This window comes from Diplotaxodon limnothrissa, linkage group LG23 (assembly GCF_057381915.1).
Source record: "Diplotaxodon limnothrissa isolate DT_005_m linkage group LG23, D_limnothrissa_male_GT1.1, whole genome shotgun sequence".
Classification (NCBI taxonomy): domain Eukaryota; kingdom Metazoa; phylum Chordata; class Actinopteri; order Cichliformes; family Cichlidae; genus Diplotaxodon; species Diplotaxodon limnothrissa.
Genome location: NC_140617.1, coordinates 25078390 through 25094388, shown reverse-complemented (window position 1 = coordinate 25094388; position 15999 = coordinate 25078390). Strand labels below are relative to the sequence as shown.

Sequence of the window (15999 nt, the reverse complement as noted above, 5' to 3'; positions counted from 1 at the left end):
TTGGTTTCAACGTAACTTTATTCTTTCATGAGTTATTTACAAGTTTCTCTTTGTTCACAGCCATTGACATGTCGAAGAGGTTAACACATGAGGAGCGGATCGAAATTGTGTTGATATCTGGTGAAAGCAGTAACCGGGTCATTGCAGCAGATTTCAATGCAAGACACCCTACGAGACCACCCATCTCCCATGGTACAGTTAGCAAACTGCTTCCTAAGTTTTGTGAAACTGGTTCAGTGTTGGATTTGCCAAAATGTCGACGCAAGAAAACTGTCACTAATGAAGAAACATCAGTGGCTGTCCTAGCTTCATTCAACAAGAGCCCACAGCGTAGAACTCGCCGCATGTCACTGGAGAGTGGCATTAGTTGAACATCCCTTCGGCGGATATTAGCTACTCACAAATGGCACCCTTACAAACTCCAGCTACTGCAGCATCTCAACGAGGATGACCCAGATCGGCGCACAGAATTTGTAGAATGGGCAAAACAAAGATTGGCAAACTTTTATGTGAATGGTGAAGTTAACAAACAAAACCACCGCTATTGGTCTGACACTAACCCTTGGATGGATCCCTCCAAGACTGTTGGAACAACAAAAGTGATGGTTTGGTGTGGTATATGGGGTACAACGATAGTGGGTCCATTCTTCATCAATGGAAACCTCAAGGCCACTGGATATGTGAAATTGCTACATGATGATGTGTTTCCCTCTTTATGCACTGAAGCTGGCACGTTCCCTGAGTTTTTCCAGCAAGATGGTGCACCACCACATTATGGGTGCCAGGTCCGAGCATTCCTAGATGAACAGTTTCCTGGAAAGTGGATTGGTCATCGTGGGCCAGTTGAATGGCCCCCAAGGTCTCCTGATCTGACACCCTTAGACTTTTATCTTTGGGGTCATCTGAAGGCAATTGTCTATGGTGTGAAGATACGAGATGTGCAGCACCTGAAACTACGGATACTGGATGCCTGTGCTGGCATTTCTCCTGCAGTGTTGCTATCAGTGTGTGAAGAGTGGGAGAAGAGGGTTGCATTGACAATCCAACACAATGGACAGCACATTGAACACATTTTATAAGTGGTCAGAAACTTGTAAATAACTCATGAAAGAATAAAGTTACGTTAAAACCAAGCACACCATTGTTTTTCTTGTGACATTACCAATAAGTTTGATGTGTCACATGGCCCTCTTCCTATTGAAAAAACAAAAGTTGTATCCAAGATGGCCGACTTTTAAATGGCCACCATGGTCACCACCCATCTTGAGGAGTTTGCCCCCTCACATATACTAATGTGCCACAAACAGGACTTTAATATCACCAACCATTCCCATTTTATTACGGTGTATCCATATAAATGGCCCACCCTGTATATGTGAGTTTGTAGTATGTCACTGTTCCCTACAGGGTAAAGACTGTGACACAGGTGCTTCATACAAATGAAACAATACTTGGATTTGTGTTGTGACGTATCAATAATTGATTCAAACAGTTCTGTCGGTCAAATACGGTGCCTCTAAAGTCCAAAACACAGCAACGTTAGGTCAAAGACAACAACACAAAAACTCAAATTCAATTCAATATTATTTATATAGTGCCAAATCACAACAACAGCTGCTTCAAGGTCCTTTAGCTTGTAAGGTAAAGACCCAATAATCATATGACCCCTATGAGCAAGTGCTTTGGTGACAGTGGGAAGGAAAAACTCCCTTTTAACAGGAAGAAACCTCCAGCAGAGGTGGACTCAGGGTGGGGCGGCCATCTGTCATGACTGGTTGGGGGTGATGGGAAAAAGACAGGCCAAAGACATGCTGTGGAAGAGGACCAGAGACTATCTATAACTAATAATTAAATGCAGAGTGGTGTGTAAGCACACAGTGAGTGAAATAAAATGTAACATTTGACAATTTATGGCCACTTGTGCATTGAGTTGTGAGATTAATGCTTTACATCATCAAACACTACATGTTTTTGTCTACATATCAAAGCTATCTTGAAATTGAACCATCAACTCAATGTTCAGGCACGCTAACAACTGCATATTTAACCAGTCTCAGTACTCTCACTTTACTTTGTTACAATAGGCACTGTAAGCAGAGCATACCTACTATACTGAAATCATTTAAATGACTTGCAGTTGTATATCTAACAGCCTCATAAATCCTTTCTAACTGTATGAATGGAACAGAATGTGCTTTTATCTGTGTAACCATAGAGGATATAACTCATGATGATGGTTTAATTTTTCAAAACCAGTTGTGCAAATAAGTCCAGAACACAATAGTTGTGTCACCCGACATGTCTGTGTGAATTTCTAAGACAAACATGCTGGAATCTGTCAGGTAATCTAGTACATTTTATGGTTATGAGTTGTTTTTTGACAATGGTTAGGGTTTGTGTTGAGGTACCTGTCAGACTAAATATGTGTACCTGCTAACCAATTTTGCAGTTTTAAAGAGCCTTGTGGAAAGATTAGCAACTAATCTATCAACCTAGAAGCTAAAATAGACTCCATTTTGTTAGACTCTATTGGGCCAAAACAGGAAGTGTTAACCTAGGATACTTTTGATATTGGGGGGAAAAATAGAGCTCCAGAGGAAACTTGGGAAAGCACAGAGTGAACATAAAAAATTCACCCAGAAGGTCTGGCATATAGATCTAGGGTTTAAATTCAGGACCCTCTTGCAGTGAATGAACTGTGCTAAAGTATTAGCAAATGGTAGAAGTGCAGCATTAAGACTTATCTAAAAGCAATAAATATAGCTAGCTAAAAGTAACAAATAAAAAAATCTAAAATATGTATCTAATACATAATAATATTATGTATTATTTAGCTACATAATATTTAGCTATTATGTAGCTAAATATTTAAAATATGTGACTAATATGTTATTAAATACCAAATATTTATCTAATGTGTAGCTAAATTTAAAAGAAATGGCAGAGAAAGAAAGCTACATTAGCTGTAATAATTAACCTAGCTAAGTATTTATATATAAAACGTAACTAATATATTATGCAATGGCAAAACTTTTGACATTGTAGAACTCGACTTAAGTAAGTTAAATATTCTTCTATTGGAGTCATAGTAGAAACATTCAGGGTTTGGGGGTTGCCTCCAAAAATGAGTAAGAATGAAGGTTTATCAAACTAATCTAAAGACTGGAATATGATAGGTGGGGTCAGTGAAGGGATACTGGAGCTTGTTGGAGATCTAACTTGCTAACATATACCCATGTGAATACATATCTGTATGTATCATACTGTAAACGATGGTGTCTATATCTTCCCAGAGGTGTTTGCATTAACTGGGACAAGACAATATCCTGCAAAGGTTTCATTTAGAGATATAAAGTAAGTGCCCATGAGGCAAACTGCACCTACAGCATTAGGATGGTGTGTGAGGGAGTGTGTGTGTGTTGGCTCTCTGGAGAGGCCCAGCGTGTGTCACGGCGGGCTCTGCTCCCCCTGGATCTAAGCAGTATTGACAAACCCATCAGAACTGGTGATGCATCTGGCTCCCTGCTCGCTCCCCTCCGCCCTTCCCTCCTGCCCTCAGTGGCGCTGTGGGGCTGCGCTGACATGCTGTCACCTTGGTAACTGCTGCCAGAGCGAACGGGCCTGCTGGGATGGCTGACCCGAGCTGGCGGCTGGCCGGCGAGCTGCAGCAGGAGATGTCACCGACGCACCCCTGAGGACCAACCGACCCCTGTCTCTGTCCCCTAGCCATCGATCTGTCTGGCTTGTAGATCCGTCACCGCTCCGTGATGCTCCCTGGGATAGGACACTGGTAAAATCTAATGTGCAGGCCTATGGTGAGAAACATTATTGTACACTTATGTTCACATTTTTACATGTAGACACACTGAAACGGTCCCAAAGAGCTAAACCACATTCTGATCTTGGATATCCTGACACCAAATCCAAAATGTCCCCAGAATTACCTCCTCAAAGCCCAAACTACAAAAACATCTGCCTCCAAATCCATGTCTATTTGAGAGAAGCCGTCCCCATGTGATGTTTGTCTGCTTGTAAGCAGAAAGTGTTTGGCGCGTCTTTGGAGAATCACTTCTTTTTCTCTGCTTTTTGAGGTTACCAAGTCATAACTTGGCACCTTCTGAATCCCCCTCTCTGTACTGTTGTTTTTTCAGAGCCAACATAAATAGAAGTTGTTGGCAGCCGGCTGTCAGTAGGCGTCCACAAAAGCTGTGAGTGCTTCAAAATGTTGACCAGCTTTTTGACACAAGATTTTAGAAGTAAGCAAGCTCTTGCTGAGAGTCATAGGTCAGGCTGGGTTCACTAACTTTATGAATAGATGAAACACATGCCATGAGTATCTCAAAAGGTCCCTGCAAGAATATTATTCTGTTTTAAACTTTGCTCCACTTTGTGTTAAATTTAGAGACTTTATGCAACTCTTTGAAACACTAAGACACTTTAAAAGTAGGAATATTAATGATAATGCAAATGATAGGCTGGATCTGAAGAAGTAAGATTACCGGTTATAAAGATGATAAGGGTGAGAAAATAGAAGCCAAAGGGAATGTATACAAGATTCAAATAGATCAGCTGCACCACTGATAAAAGTGATCAATGCCTGAAACACTTATACAAATGTTAACTAAATTTAACAGTTGATATAAAATAGCTAGCCAAAATTGCGACTGTTTTGCAAAAAGTACAGCTCAAAGTCAAATTATTAATCAGTAACTAAAAATATTGAAATAAATAAACAAACTTGTTATAGAGCAGCTAACTTAAATTAATTAAGTATAGCTTCCAGGAGAAATATTATCCAGTAGCATAGCTCGACAAATTATTAGCAGATCATTAGCTAAATATAATGGGAAAAAAGTAGCTAGCTAAAATTATTTATAAAAACCCACAGCTATATGAATTTGCTAAATAATTAGTATTTAATTTGCTACCACTCTGAGTTAAGAGTTGAACTAGCTTGATAAAAGTGGTAAAACACTTTTAGCATGAAAGCTTAAAGTATGGATAGAATATAATATTATTACGTTATTTTGCCCAAAATATAGCTAACTGTTCAATTTTAAGCTAACACTATGAACTGAGTCAAACTAGCCAGATAAAACTATTGATAAGCATGTATTGACAAGTTTTGATATGCACTGATGAGCATAGACAGCTAAAAGTGTGTTTATAATATATATATGAATTGATTTGCCAAAGAAATATGGCTAATAGTAACAGCTAAACATAACATAAGTATGGCTAAATAACTAAATTTGTTAGCTAACCATAGAAACAAGATGTTAGCTACAAAATTAAAATTGAATAGTGGATAAATGGATAAAATACTAAATCAGGTACAGAAAGTTATAAGTTAAGTAACTATAGGGTAACTGGAAATAAGCTAAAAGTAGCCTAGACACACTTTAAAATTAGTCTAATTAAACTCACTGAAACATTAAAGGCATGGAAGAGGATTTTTGAGCCCCTGACAACATTTTTTTCATCTGAGGGGGGATCAGTTAGATTAACAAAAAAAACAAAAACAAAACAAAACAAAACAAAAAAAACCACTGAAAAAATCAATACATTAAGTGAGTAAGTACTCAGATTACTGCATGGAATCAAAAATAAGTGTTCAAGAAAGCCATTTCCTCCATTTTCACCAAACCTAAATAAAACTAAAAACTAACAGTGAACTAGATGCTTCTTCACAGAAGAGAACCAACACATTAATGATAACAGATCAGTGGTGTAGCCTTAGCAGGAACAACAACAACACCACAAAGCAGCTTTTCCAAACGCATGTGCACAGACTGAAAAGCCAGTCTCAACCTCGCATCACCCGAATCTACAGCAGGAGAAAATGTGAAAGATCACTAACTAGCTTCCTGGTTCCCATGGCTACAAATAAAGCCCGGTTGGCTGTCTTTTATGTGGGATCATGAGCACGGGTGTAGCATGTGTTTAACCGAGGATGCTGCAAAACAAGATCTCAATCCCCCCCCTCCCAAAACTGCATCACAACTGAAAAAAGCTGAACAGATGCCAACAGGAAACCCTTTGAGGTGGTGATAAAATTTTCAAAATAAGCATGAAAACAGCTACTATTTTTGGGAGATGCAAAATGTGTGTAATTTGCAAAAAAATATTATATTTATCATATTTACCATCAAATGGTTTTTTTTAGAGCCACCGATAATACCCAAGTGCTGTAGTATAAATAAAGCCAAAAATATTAAGTAATATTCAGTAATGTTATTAATATTATTAAGTAATGTTTTTTTTTATTTAACCTTTATTTATACAGGTTAGACTGAGACTGTCTCAATTACAAGAGAGACCTGTTTCAGACAAACATATTAAAATTACAACAATTAAAAACGAGAAAGATAAAACAGCCAAAGCTGCCTAATGTTTAAAGAATCATATCAAGACCAGGAACAAGTTCCCAGTGATGACATGGTTACATCTATAGCTGAATCTGCAAGAAACAGATTTCCTCTCAAAGCATCCAGAACGTTCTCAACTTGTTTGCTTTGATTGCTCAAGAAGAAGGCATTAACTTGGATGGCATAAACACTTGGAGACCGTACTCGTCTGGACAGCTACAAAGTGTACAAAAGTGTTGCAAAGGAGATTAGACAATCAATGAACCAACAGGAGATACCAAAGAGCTCTTTAGCTTCTTATTTAAGTGATGAAAAGCTGAAAATGTAGAGATTTTGACAGGTCGGTCTGATAAACACACATCACATACTCCATCGGTGCTCAGTGATTGTAATGCTTAAATAATGATAATAAAAAAAGCAATAAGAAGTTCAGCTTTAATTAATAAATAATGGATAGCATTGTATTTTTTATTTTTTTAAATAAATGCTCATTAAACCCATTTCCCGTATCTGCATGGCTAACTTTCCAGCCTGAAGTCCACAAAATGACACAAAGTGACTTAAAACCTTTGCAGACCTGCACACAATCTCGAGCTAAACGAAAATGTCAGGTTTATTAATTAACTCTGATTAAGGATGTTGTTGATTCTGCTGGAGATAATGACAAGGGGAGCTGGAAAAATCAAACGGGGAGTCAGCTCGAGCGTCCACTGGGTGGCGCTGTAAGGTCAGGGAAACCGGAGAGGAGAAGCTGTGGTTATAAGAAAAGAAAAAAAGAAAAGAGGATGGAGGGACGGGGGGGAGGTGGGGTGTGTGGAGAAGATGTCTGGATTAGATTAGGCTTTGATTGTGGAAAAATACTCATGAAAACGTGAAGGAGTTGTTGTTTAAGTCACTTTAATGCGGGTAAATATGGAGGGAACTGACAGGTGAGCTGGATTTATTCAAGCTTTTTTCCTTTTTTTTTTTTTTTTTTTTAGTGTAAAAGAGATCCACGTTTGTGTTTGATGAGCTTAAAGGCGGATGAAGAGGGGTTAGAAGTCTAGTTTCACTTTCTGGGCTTCTTCTGTATTTGTCTATATAACTTTTCCCTCTCAGTGAGGCGTTTCAGGGACACAAAGTGAGCCACACACAACACGCAGAGACTAAAATTACGCGCACACACACGTATGAACACCTGATTTCATTTGATATATTGTATATGTTGTATATTATATAATATGATATAATAATTAATGAGGGGTGTGTGGGGTCTGTAGTCTGCGCACTGACCCGCAACAGAAAAAACAAACGGGACTACTTTTCGTCTAAAAACTTCCTTTGGAAAATACAACTTATTGCAATAGTGTGTGTGTGTGTGTGTGTGTGTGTGTGTGTGTGTGTGTGTGTGTGTGTGTGTGTGACTTAAAACAAACAAACAAAAAAAGGAATTTCGCTGCTACTAAACTTTCCTGTAAGTGTGTTTATTTACCGCCTTCATAATAAGAAATTTAAATTCCCGTGACGCACTTATGAGAATTATGTGCTTATTACATGATTATTACAAACAATTACAATGATACTAATAATAATTTAAAAAAACACTTTAGCGGTATTTTAAACCCGAAGCACATCAGTGTAAAGGCGAGAAACACTTACAGGGATGTGGAGGAGCGTTTGAGGTGAATTTATTTTGAAAATCTCGTGTCTAAATAATCAATAATCATTTTGTTTTTTTTTAATGGAGCATTTTGTATCTGAACTGCTAATCAAAGCTCTCGTGTTGCTGAGTTAAAGTTAAAGATTTAAAAAGAGGAAGAGGAGTAGAAAACCCCCACAAACATTAGACTTCAGCGCGCAGGCTTTCTGCGCTTTTGAAATGCACGCAGGCAGATGAGGTGCTGAAGCACATTACCTCTGTGAGAGCTGAGCTGCCTTCAGACTCCATTCACCCCACCCTCCTCCTCCTCCACCTATCCATCCTGCCTGCTCACAAAACCATGACCTTCACAATTTATAGAGAGGAAACCCCCGAGAGTCACGTCATATTTTAAAACATCCTCCTCTCCTTCTTCTTCTCCTTCTTCTTCTTCTCTCCCTGCTGCCACAATAGAGTCTTGATAAGCTGTATTTACACGGAGGCCTGTTATGATCTACTGCTTTTGTTTGACTCTGATAGATATTCTGATGTCGAGAGAAGAGGAGGGAAAAAAAGTCTCCCGTAAATGTCTAGCATGCCACTTTCTTTTTATATTTACATACAAATATGCAAATACTGATGATAATAATAATAACAATATTATTAATAATAATGGGGTAAGAATAACGATGACTAGTAAAAGAATAACTAAAATAGTTGCGTCAACCTTAGTTATAGTGCGTTTGAAAAAAATCTGTACAATTGCTGTAAAATGAATTCAAAACAAACAAAAATAAATTACGAATAAATGAAATTATAAACAAAACTATTTACTTAATTACTAATAAATAATTCAGAATAAATTACAAATAACTCACAAATAAAACTAGATTTATGATAATAAAATATACTATTATTATTAGTTTGCGGAATGTATATTAAATTGTAAATATAGTAAAATAAAAATTTTAAAAAATGGGGAATTATCTTCACACAAAAATTGAAACTGACCCTGTAGCAGCTCCCACAATTTCTCGTAAAATTTCCACGATGACAGCCCGACAACCGGGACACGAGTGGGGTGAAATAAAGCGCCATGGTGGCTGGAAATCCTACCCACTGTTAATGACGATCAGAAGTCAGAAGACGGGGATAGGTTTTTCTGAACGTCTCTCTCTCCCTCTCCCTCTCTTCTGCAGCACACATAAATCCATGTAGACGTGGAAGCGGAAGGCTCCCTGCGGAGAGCAGCTCTGAATAATCCATATTCATGCGCCCGACACGTGGAGTAAATATGAACGTGGTGGTTTTTGGGGTGGGTGTGTGGTTGGGTGGGTGGGTGGGTGGGTGGAGGGTTTGAAGGGAGAATCCAGTTGTGCGTATGCACATTTTCACCAGGTCAGAGGGCGAGACCGGCACCCACCTGCCCCATAGGTGTGCTTTCAGAGAAAGTGGAGCCAAGAAAGTGAGGAAGTTGTGCGGGGCCTTGTTAAAAGTAGAAACCCTGTGCGTGGTAAATGCGCTCAAAACCTCTGAAACAGGGTGGGTATAAATATGATTTCAGAGGTGCGTATTATTAATTTAAAAACAGTAAAAACGTTATGAAAAACAAACCCAAACACCTGTAAGTCTGGGTGGATGTATTCAAGCGTGAACGTCGCAGTCAAATAGACACACGTGTATTTATTTTTATTCAAACAGAAGCATTTACTGAAATATGAATCTCATTAAGTAACTGTTTTTTTTTTTTATTAGATTTCTTGCGCTCAAGCAGACTTTGCGTGTATGTGTGTGTGTCGGCGGCTGATTGAAGGCCCATGAAATATTTATCATCAAAAGTTTGGATTTATAGGAAAAATCTGGAGTCCCTCCACCCGCCCTCCACCCTGCTGAAGCCTGGTTTTAAAGAGCGCATAGCTGTGACAACGAGCGGCTTTAATTAGCGCGGACGGGCGAGGCGAGCCTGTCGGGCCAACGTCGTCCCCAGAATCAATAGCGGGGAAAGCGAAGCGCTCCCAGCTCCCGGGGCCTACCAGTGCGCGCACGCACACCTACATGCATGCACACCCGCGTGCTACTGCTGCCAACACGGCTATGAAAACCCATGAAAAAGGCAAAGCTGTTGGAGAATAGGCGGATCAAAACCCATTATGAGATTTGAAACTCTTTTTTTCCCCTCCTGTGTGTGTTTCTTGTGTCGCCCTTTGGTTAAAAATGTCTCTCTAGATTGGGATATTTGTGCAAGAGCAAACTGTTGGATGCTCTCAAAGCTATTTTTCTTCTTCTTCCTCTTCTTTGTGTGTGTCTGTGTCTTTTTTTTGGTTGGAATCCATAAACGCAATGTAAACGCACAAGTGTGGGATTTGTTGCAGAGGAACCTCGATTGCTCCTGCCTGTGCTGAAGGTCTTATCTCGGCGAGTCACGTGACTTTCTCTTTGGGGTTTTTTTTTTTTATGCAGAGGAGCACAGGAACTGCATGCATAATGAGCGCGTGCAATAGGTAGGCCAAACTAGAACCTCGCGGTATTTTATTTTTATTTTATTTTAATGTTTACTGTCTCATAAGCACGCCCACATATTTATTTATTTATTTGTAATTTAAACACAATTAAACAAGCAGCCCGGCACCTTTTAAAATATTTTAATTAATTATATATTTTTTTAAAAGGCAAAAATGCACGAGAGAGGGTGTAAAGTTTTTTTTTTGTTTGTTTTGTTTTTGCTGGCTTCACGTGCAGCAGCGTGCCTCCTCTGCTGCCACTTTTACTAATGGAGACAAAGAAAAATGATGCCCACTTCTCTCTATATCATTGAATTCAGTTGCTAAGCAACTAGTATAGGGAAATCATCCGCGAAATTCAAAATCCTGCAGCGCGAGGACACGTTTGGTGAGTTTTTGCTGAATAGGCGAGCAAGACAACTCCAGAAAAAAAAGTGAAATAAACAAAATATCTATATATTTTGTATATTTTCAGTACAAATTAAAAAAAAAAGTTTGAAAGACAGGGACACGTTTTCATGGTGATAAAATTTGCATGATAACAACAACAATAATAAAAATAATTTAGATTTACTACAGGAAGATAAACATTACAAGATGCTTTTTTTGGTCTGCGCAGGCGCTATTAGTGATATTGTTTGGCTGGTATATTTCCCTGTCAGACTGCACCGTGCTGAGCTGTGGACACACTCGGTGCTTAAAAACCTCAGTGACCCACTGCCCCGGATCCTAAAACAACATGTCAGCCTCACCGGGTTTATGGAGCCCGTGGACCCAAACACACCTGCACAGCGAGGGGCAGAGGAGAGCCAGGCAGCCGGCTTATAAAGTCTAACTTAAGGAAATCATTGTGCGGATTAGCCTCTCGTAATGTTGAGCAGAATTAAAGCAGGAGGATGAAAAAAAATCCCCAAACATGATGCTGAGTGTGTTTATCTGGACTGCGAGCTTAAATATTACATAACACACAACCCCAGAACATCAGGAGGCTCCACACAGCAGCGACACTAACCCACAGCGCCCTACTGTACCTGTATTACACACACACACACACACACACACACACACACACACACACACACACACACACACACACACACACACACACACATATATGTATATATATATGTGTGTGTGTGAATATACAAAACAGCAGAATTACTGTAAAACCACAGTCGTTTGTTTTAAAACTACACAATAGAGACACTCGTTTTAATCCTATTTCCTTATTTCTGTTTTAAATATAAGTAGGAACCATTTCCCAGCCTGAAGGCTAACTTTCCTGCTTTTTGCGCAGGCCCTGAAGAGGCAGCAGATGTAAACAAACAGCCAGACGAGCACATGCACTGTGCAGGCCTGCAGCTGACCACGATGTTCCACTCACACACACACAGTTAAGGCATGATGACGATGATGAGAACACTACTGCACCTTTACCCCATCATCACGCACTCTTACTACATCAACAAATCCCGGCGCTGTTTTTTTTTTTTTAAATAAATGAATCCCGCGTTTTATTATTATTCTGCAGCTGTGCACGCAAATAACAGCATCTGGATTATTTTTGAGCTTTTGTGTTAAATACATGAGTAAATAAAAGTGGAAAACACAACATGACTGCGTTTCATTCTAACAAATTTATTGTGTCTCAATCAGCTCGTACGGAACCACTACTGAAATTAAATTACAATCAAACTGATCACATCAAAATATACCCTTATTACCTAACAACGGTCAGCTTATGGTGATTTGTGCTCCTTTAGAAAACAAAATTAAACAAATAAGGGCAAATTTTTTTATATATATGTAAATATATATACATATATATTTACACATATTTTTTAAAAAAAAAACAATAAAAACAAGAGAGGGGAAAGCATCTTACACAAGTTCCTTGAGGAGGAGGAAGGGGTGGGGAGGGTGGGGGGCAAGAAAAATAAATTACCGTGTTGAAAGTATTCCCAATAAAATATTAAAACAAGTCATTTTTGGATGAAAAATATAAAGTAAATAACTCAGATCAGTATCTGATCTAGTGATCTATATTGCCGCCTTTACAGTTTTTTTTCATTTTCTTTTCTTTTTGTTTATTAAAACCTACCAAAGAATACTGCTTACAAAGGGCAGCATTAATAGGATATCCACAGCACCCACTCAGTCACACTTGGCAACAGAATTTTTTTTCTTTTTTTGTCCTTTTTCTCTCAAAGAAGTGCAGCTGGAGTCTTTTGCAAATGTCTCTATTTGTTGATGAGGGGGGAAAAAATATATATATATGTGTTTTTATATGAAGAAGAAAAAATCCACTCGTGGTGTCCATTAAATAATAATAATAATAATATTAATAATAATAATAATAATAATAGGTAGAATCGAAGAAGCTCCCACGTGAAGGATTTTGTATTTTTTTTTCAGGTCAGTCCTGGTCCTGCTCGTCTTTTCTTTCTCGTGAGGGGCCTCAAAGATGGCAAACAAAAAAGGGAAGGAGAAGAAAAAAAAATATCCCTAATTCTCCATAAGTGAAACCATGCAGTCCACCTCAAAAAGAAGCTGCAAATGATAAAGGAAGCCTCGTGGATGTCACTCTTCTTCACACAGTTGCAGTTTTTACCCCCCCTCCTGTCTCTCTTGTTATTGTTGGGCATGGAGAAGTAGAAAGGGGCGGTTCAGTCCCATTTCTGAATATACAAAAAAATAATTAAAATGTAAAAGCCCCAAAAAGAAAAAAAGAGCGTCCTTTGTTGTTTCTTCAGTCAAACACAGGAAAATGAGAAATGAGGGGTGATATTTTTTAATTTGTCCTTTTTTGTTTTATGGGGATTTGGAGGGACAGAGAATTTTCTTTTTCTTTCGTTCTTTTTTTTTAAACGGAATCATCATCGTCATAATCATAGTAATAATAATGATAATAATAATAAAAAATACTTGGGTTTCCTCTTGGTTGTTGTCTCAATGCGCCAAAATTACCTGGTGGAATGAACTTGTGGTTGTCACCCTCTGGTCGCTCGCTTCACTTGCATCATCTTTTAAGTAATCTACTAAAAAATGCCCCTGAAAGAAAAAAGCAGAAGGAACCTTTTAGGTAAAGACATTTCTTTAAGGGCCTGGAAGAAGAGAGGGGGGAGGACACAAAAAGAAAAAAAGAAGGGAAGGGGTGAAGGTTTTTTGTTTCTGGTGAAAAATAGATAACACATTTTTGTTTTTTTGTATTTTTCTTGTTTTTGTTTTGCAGTCTCATTCATATTCCCTCACAATCACAGTATCAAAAAAATGTTTTTTGCTGTCTTTTTTCTGTTTTTTTGTCTATCTTGGCGATAGTCTGTATGGTGTTGCTTTTATGTCCTAAACAGTTTTAATTTGATATAAAATATTCTGCTGTGCTGTTTCTATGTTTCACTGAACATTCGTTTGCAGTCCATGGAGGGGGGCGGTGTTTCTGCACTCACATTGCCGACCTGAGAGTACACATCCTCCGGCGTCTGCGCCACTCCCGGGGGCGTCATCCGTTTTTCCTTCTGTCTCCTATTGCAAAACCACACTCTAACCACCTCCTTCTCCAGCTGCAAGTTGTCCGCCAGGCTGCTGATCTCCTGGGCCGAGGGCTTGGGGCATTTTAGAAAGTGGCTCTCCAGAGCCCCCTTGACGCTCACCTCGATGGACGTGCGCTTCTTTCGCTTCCTCCCCTGCGCCGCGATCTTGTCGATGCTGGTAGGGCTGCCCGTGGAAGAGTCGGCCTCCTCGAGCCACTTGTTCAACAAAGGCTTCAGCTTGCACATGTTCTTGAAGCTGAGCTGCAGAGCCTCGAACCTGCAAATGGTGGTCTGCGAGAAGACGTTCCCATACAGGGTGCCCAGAGCCAGGCCCACGTCTGCTTGCGTGAAGCCCAGCTTGATCCGCCGCTGCTTGAACTGCTTGGCGAACTGCTCCAGGTCGTCCGAGGTCGGCGTGTCGTCGTCCGAGTGCGGGTCGTGGCTGTTGACACCTCCGCCTCCTCCGCCTCCGTGGTGCTGGTGGTGCGGATGCTGGTGGTGATGGTGATGGTGGTGGCTGCCGTGGTCCAGGTCCGGGGTGTTCCCCCTCACCAGCCCTGGGTGCACCAGGCTCTGTCCGCCCGGGCTCAGCATGCCGTTGACAGTGAAGCCTCCGGGCTGGGAGTAGATGAGCGACTGCTGCTGCTGCTGGCCCCCGGAGATGGAGTTGATGTGAGCCGCCGTGGTGCTGCCCCAGCTCCCGGCGTGAGTCTGATGGGGAGCTAGGTGGGGGGGCCTGTGGTGTAGAGCCGTGCCCGTGTGCAGGTCGTCTCTGCCGGATCCTTTCACGTCCTGCTGCTGCGGGCTGCCCGTCATCCCGACCGGGCTCGACGACCAGGGGGACCCGGCTTCCGCCGCGGCCACAGCGGCCGCCGCAGCGGCCGCGGCGGCGTGCGGGAGGGACGTCACCCACTGGTGGGCATGGCTCAGCATGTGCCCCCCGTTGCTCGCTGCCATGGCGCCCTGCATAAAGTCACTCTGAACCATCTTGACCGTGGGGTCCCCCCTGTAGCCCCCAGACCCGGAGGTAACCGCAGCGCTGCCCGGCTGCATGCCACCACCTCCGGAGTCAGAGTGCACGATGGAGCCGGACGATAAGATGCTATTGGTGGGGAGATAAGGATTGGAAGCCGCGGTGGCCATTCCGTCAGCCCCTTATGAATATGTTTGTGGATAACCCCCCTCCCTTTCTCTCTTTCTCTTTCTTCCCCCTTTTTTCTTCTTCTTTTTTTCTAAAACCGTCACTTCTCTCGAGCAGGCAAATCGTATCTCATGAATTATTCAAACTTTTAAAAGTACGGAGAGGGTTTTTTTTCTCTTTGGCAAACACCATCGGAAAAATAAAATAAAAATCCTGGAGTAGAAAAAAAAGTGGATAAAATCCTCTCGTATTTACAACATTCTACTGCAGGGATTAAAACATCCACGTCTTTCAGAAGCCCTTTTTCAAACCATGTGCTGTCCGGCTCGAAAGTTTCTGGCTGGGGTGAGACTGCGAACATTAAAAATTCAAATAAGAAAAACGGCACGCGCTTGTCCCGAAGCAAACTTTCGGTGGCCGCAGAAAACAAACAAAACACACGAAGAAGAAGGAAAAAAAAAAAAAAAAGAACAGCCTCGCAAATTCTCCACAGCGTACAAAGTCCCGGTTTATGTCCCCGTGTAGATGTGGAAACCATGAGCGGAGTGTCCTCAGTTCTTTTGTAATTCAGTCGCTGAGATTTCTCCCCTCGCTTTCTTCTTTTTCTCCTCTCTTGTTTCCCGGCGCTGTGGCCGTGCTCGAGCCCGTCTCTTTGTTCTGTTTTGATGTGTATAAACCTGCCAAACCGCAAACTCCCGTTCAAGTACAATCCAGTGGAACAGTGCGCGGCGCTGCTCGCGAGCCTCTTCTCTCATTCGCTTGTTCTCTCACTCTCTCTCCCCCTGCCTCTCTCTCTCTATATCTCTCTCTCTCTCTTCCAGACAGCCCCGCCCCCCTCCAA

At 40.9% G+C, this 15999-nt stretch overlaps 1 protein-coding gene across 1 annotated transcript; it reads right to left on the bottom strand.

Annotated features, from left to right (window-relative positions):
- Positions 1-13436: 13436 nt before the first annotated feature.
- LOC146608124 (POU domain, class 3, transcription factor 3-B) lies at positions 13437-15160 on the bottom strand. Its single transcript, XM_085347540.1, has 2 exons — positions 13934-15160; positions 13437-13538 (listed from the first exon to the last, which is right to left on the bottom strand). The coding sequence occupies exons 1-2, from the start codon at positions 15158-15160 to the stop codon at positions 13437-13439; spliced, it is 1329 nt and encodes a 442-aa protein (XP_085203666.1).
- Positions 15161-15999: the final 839 nt, after the last annotated feature.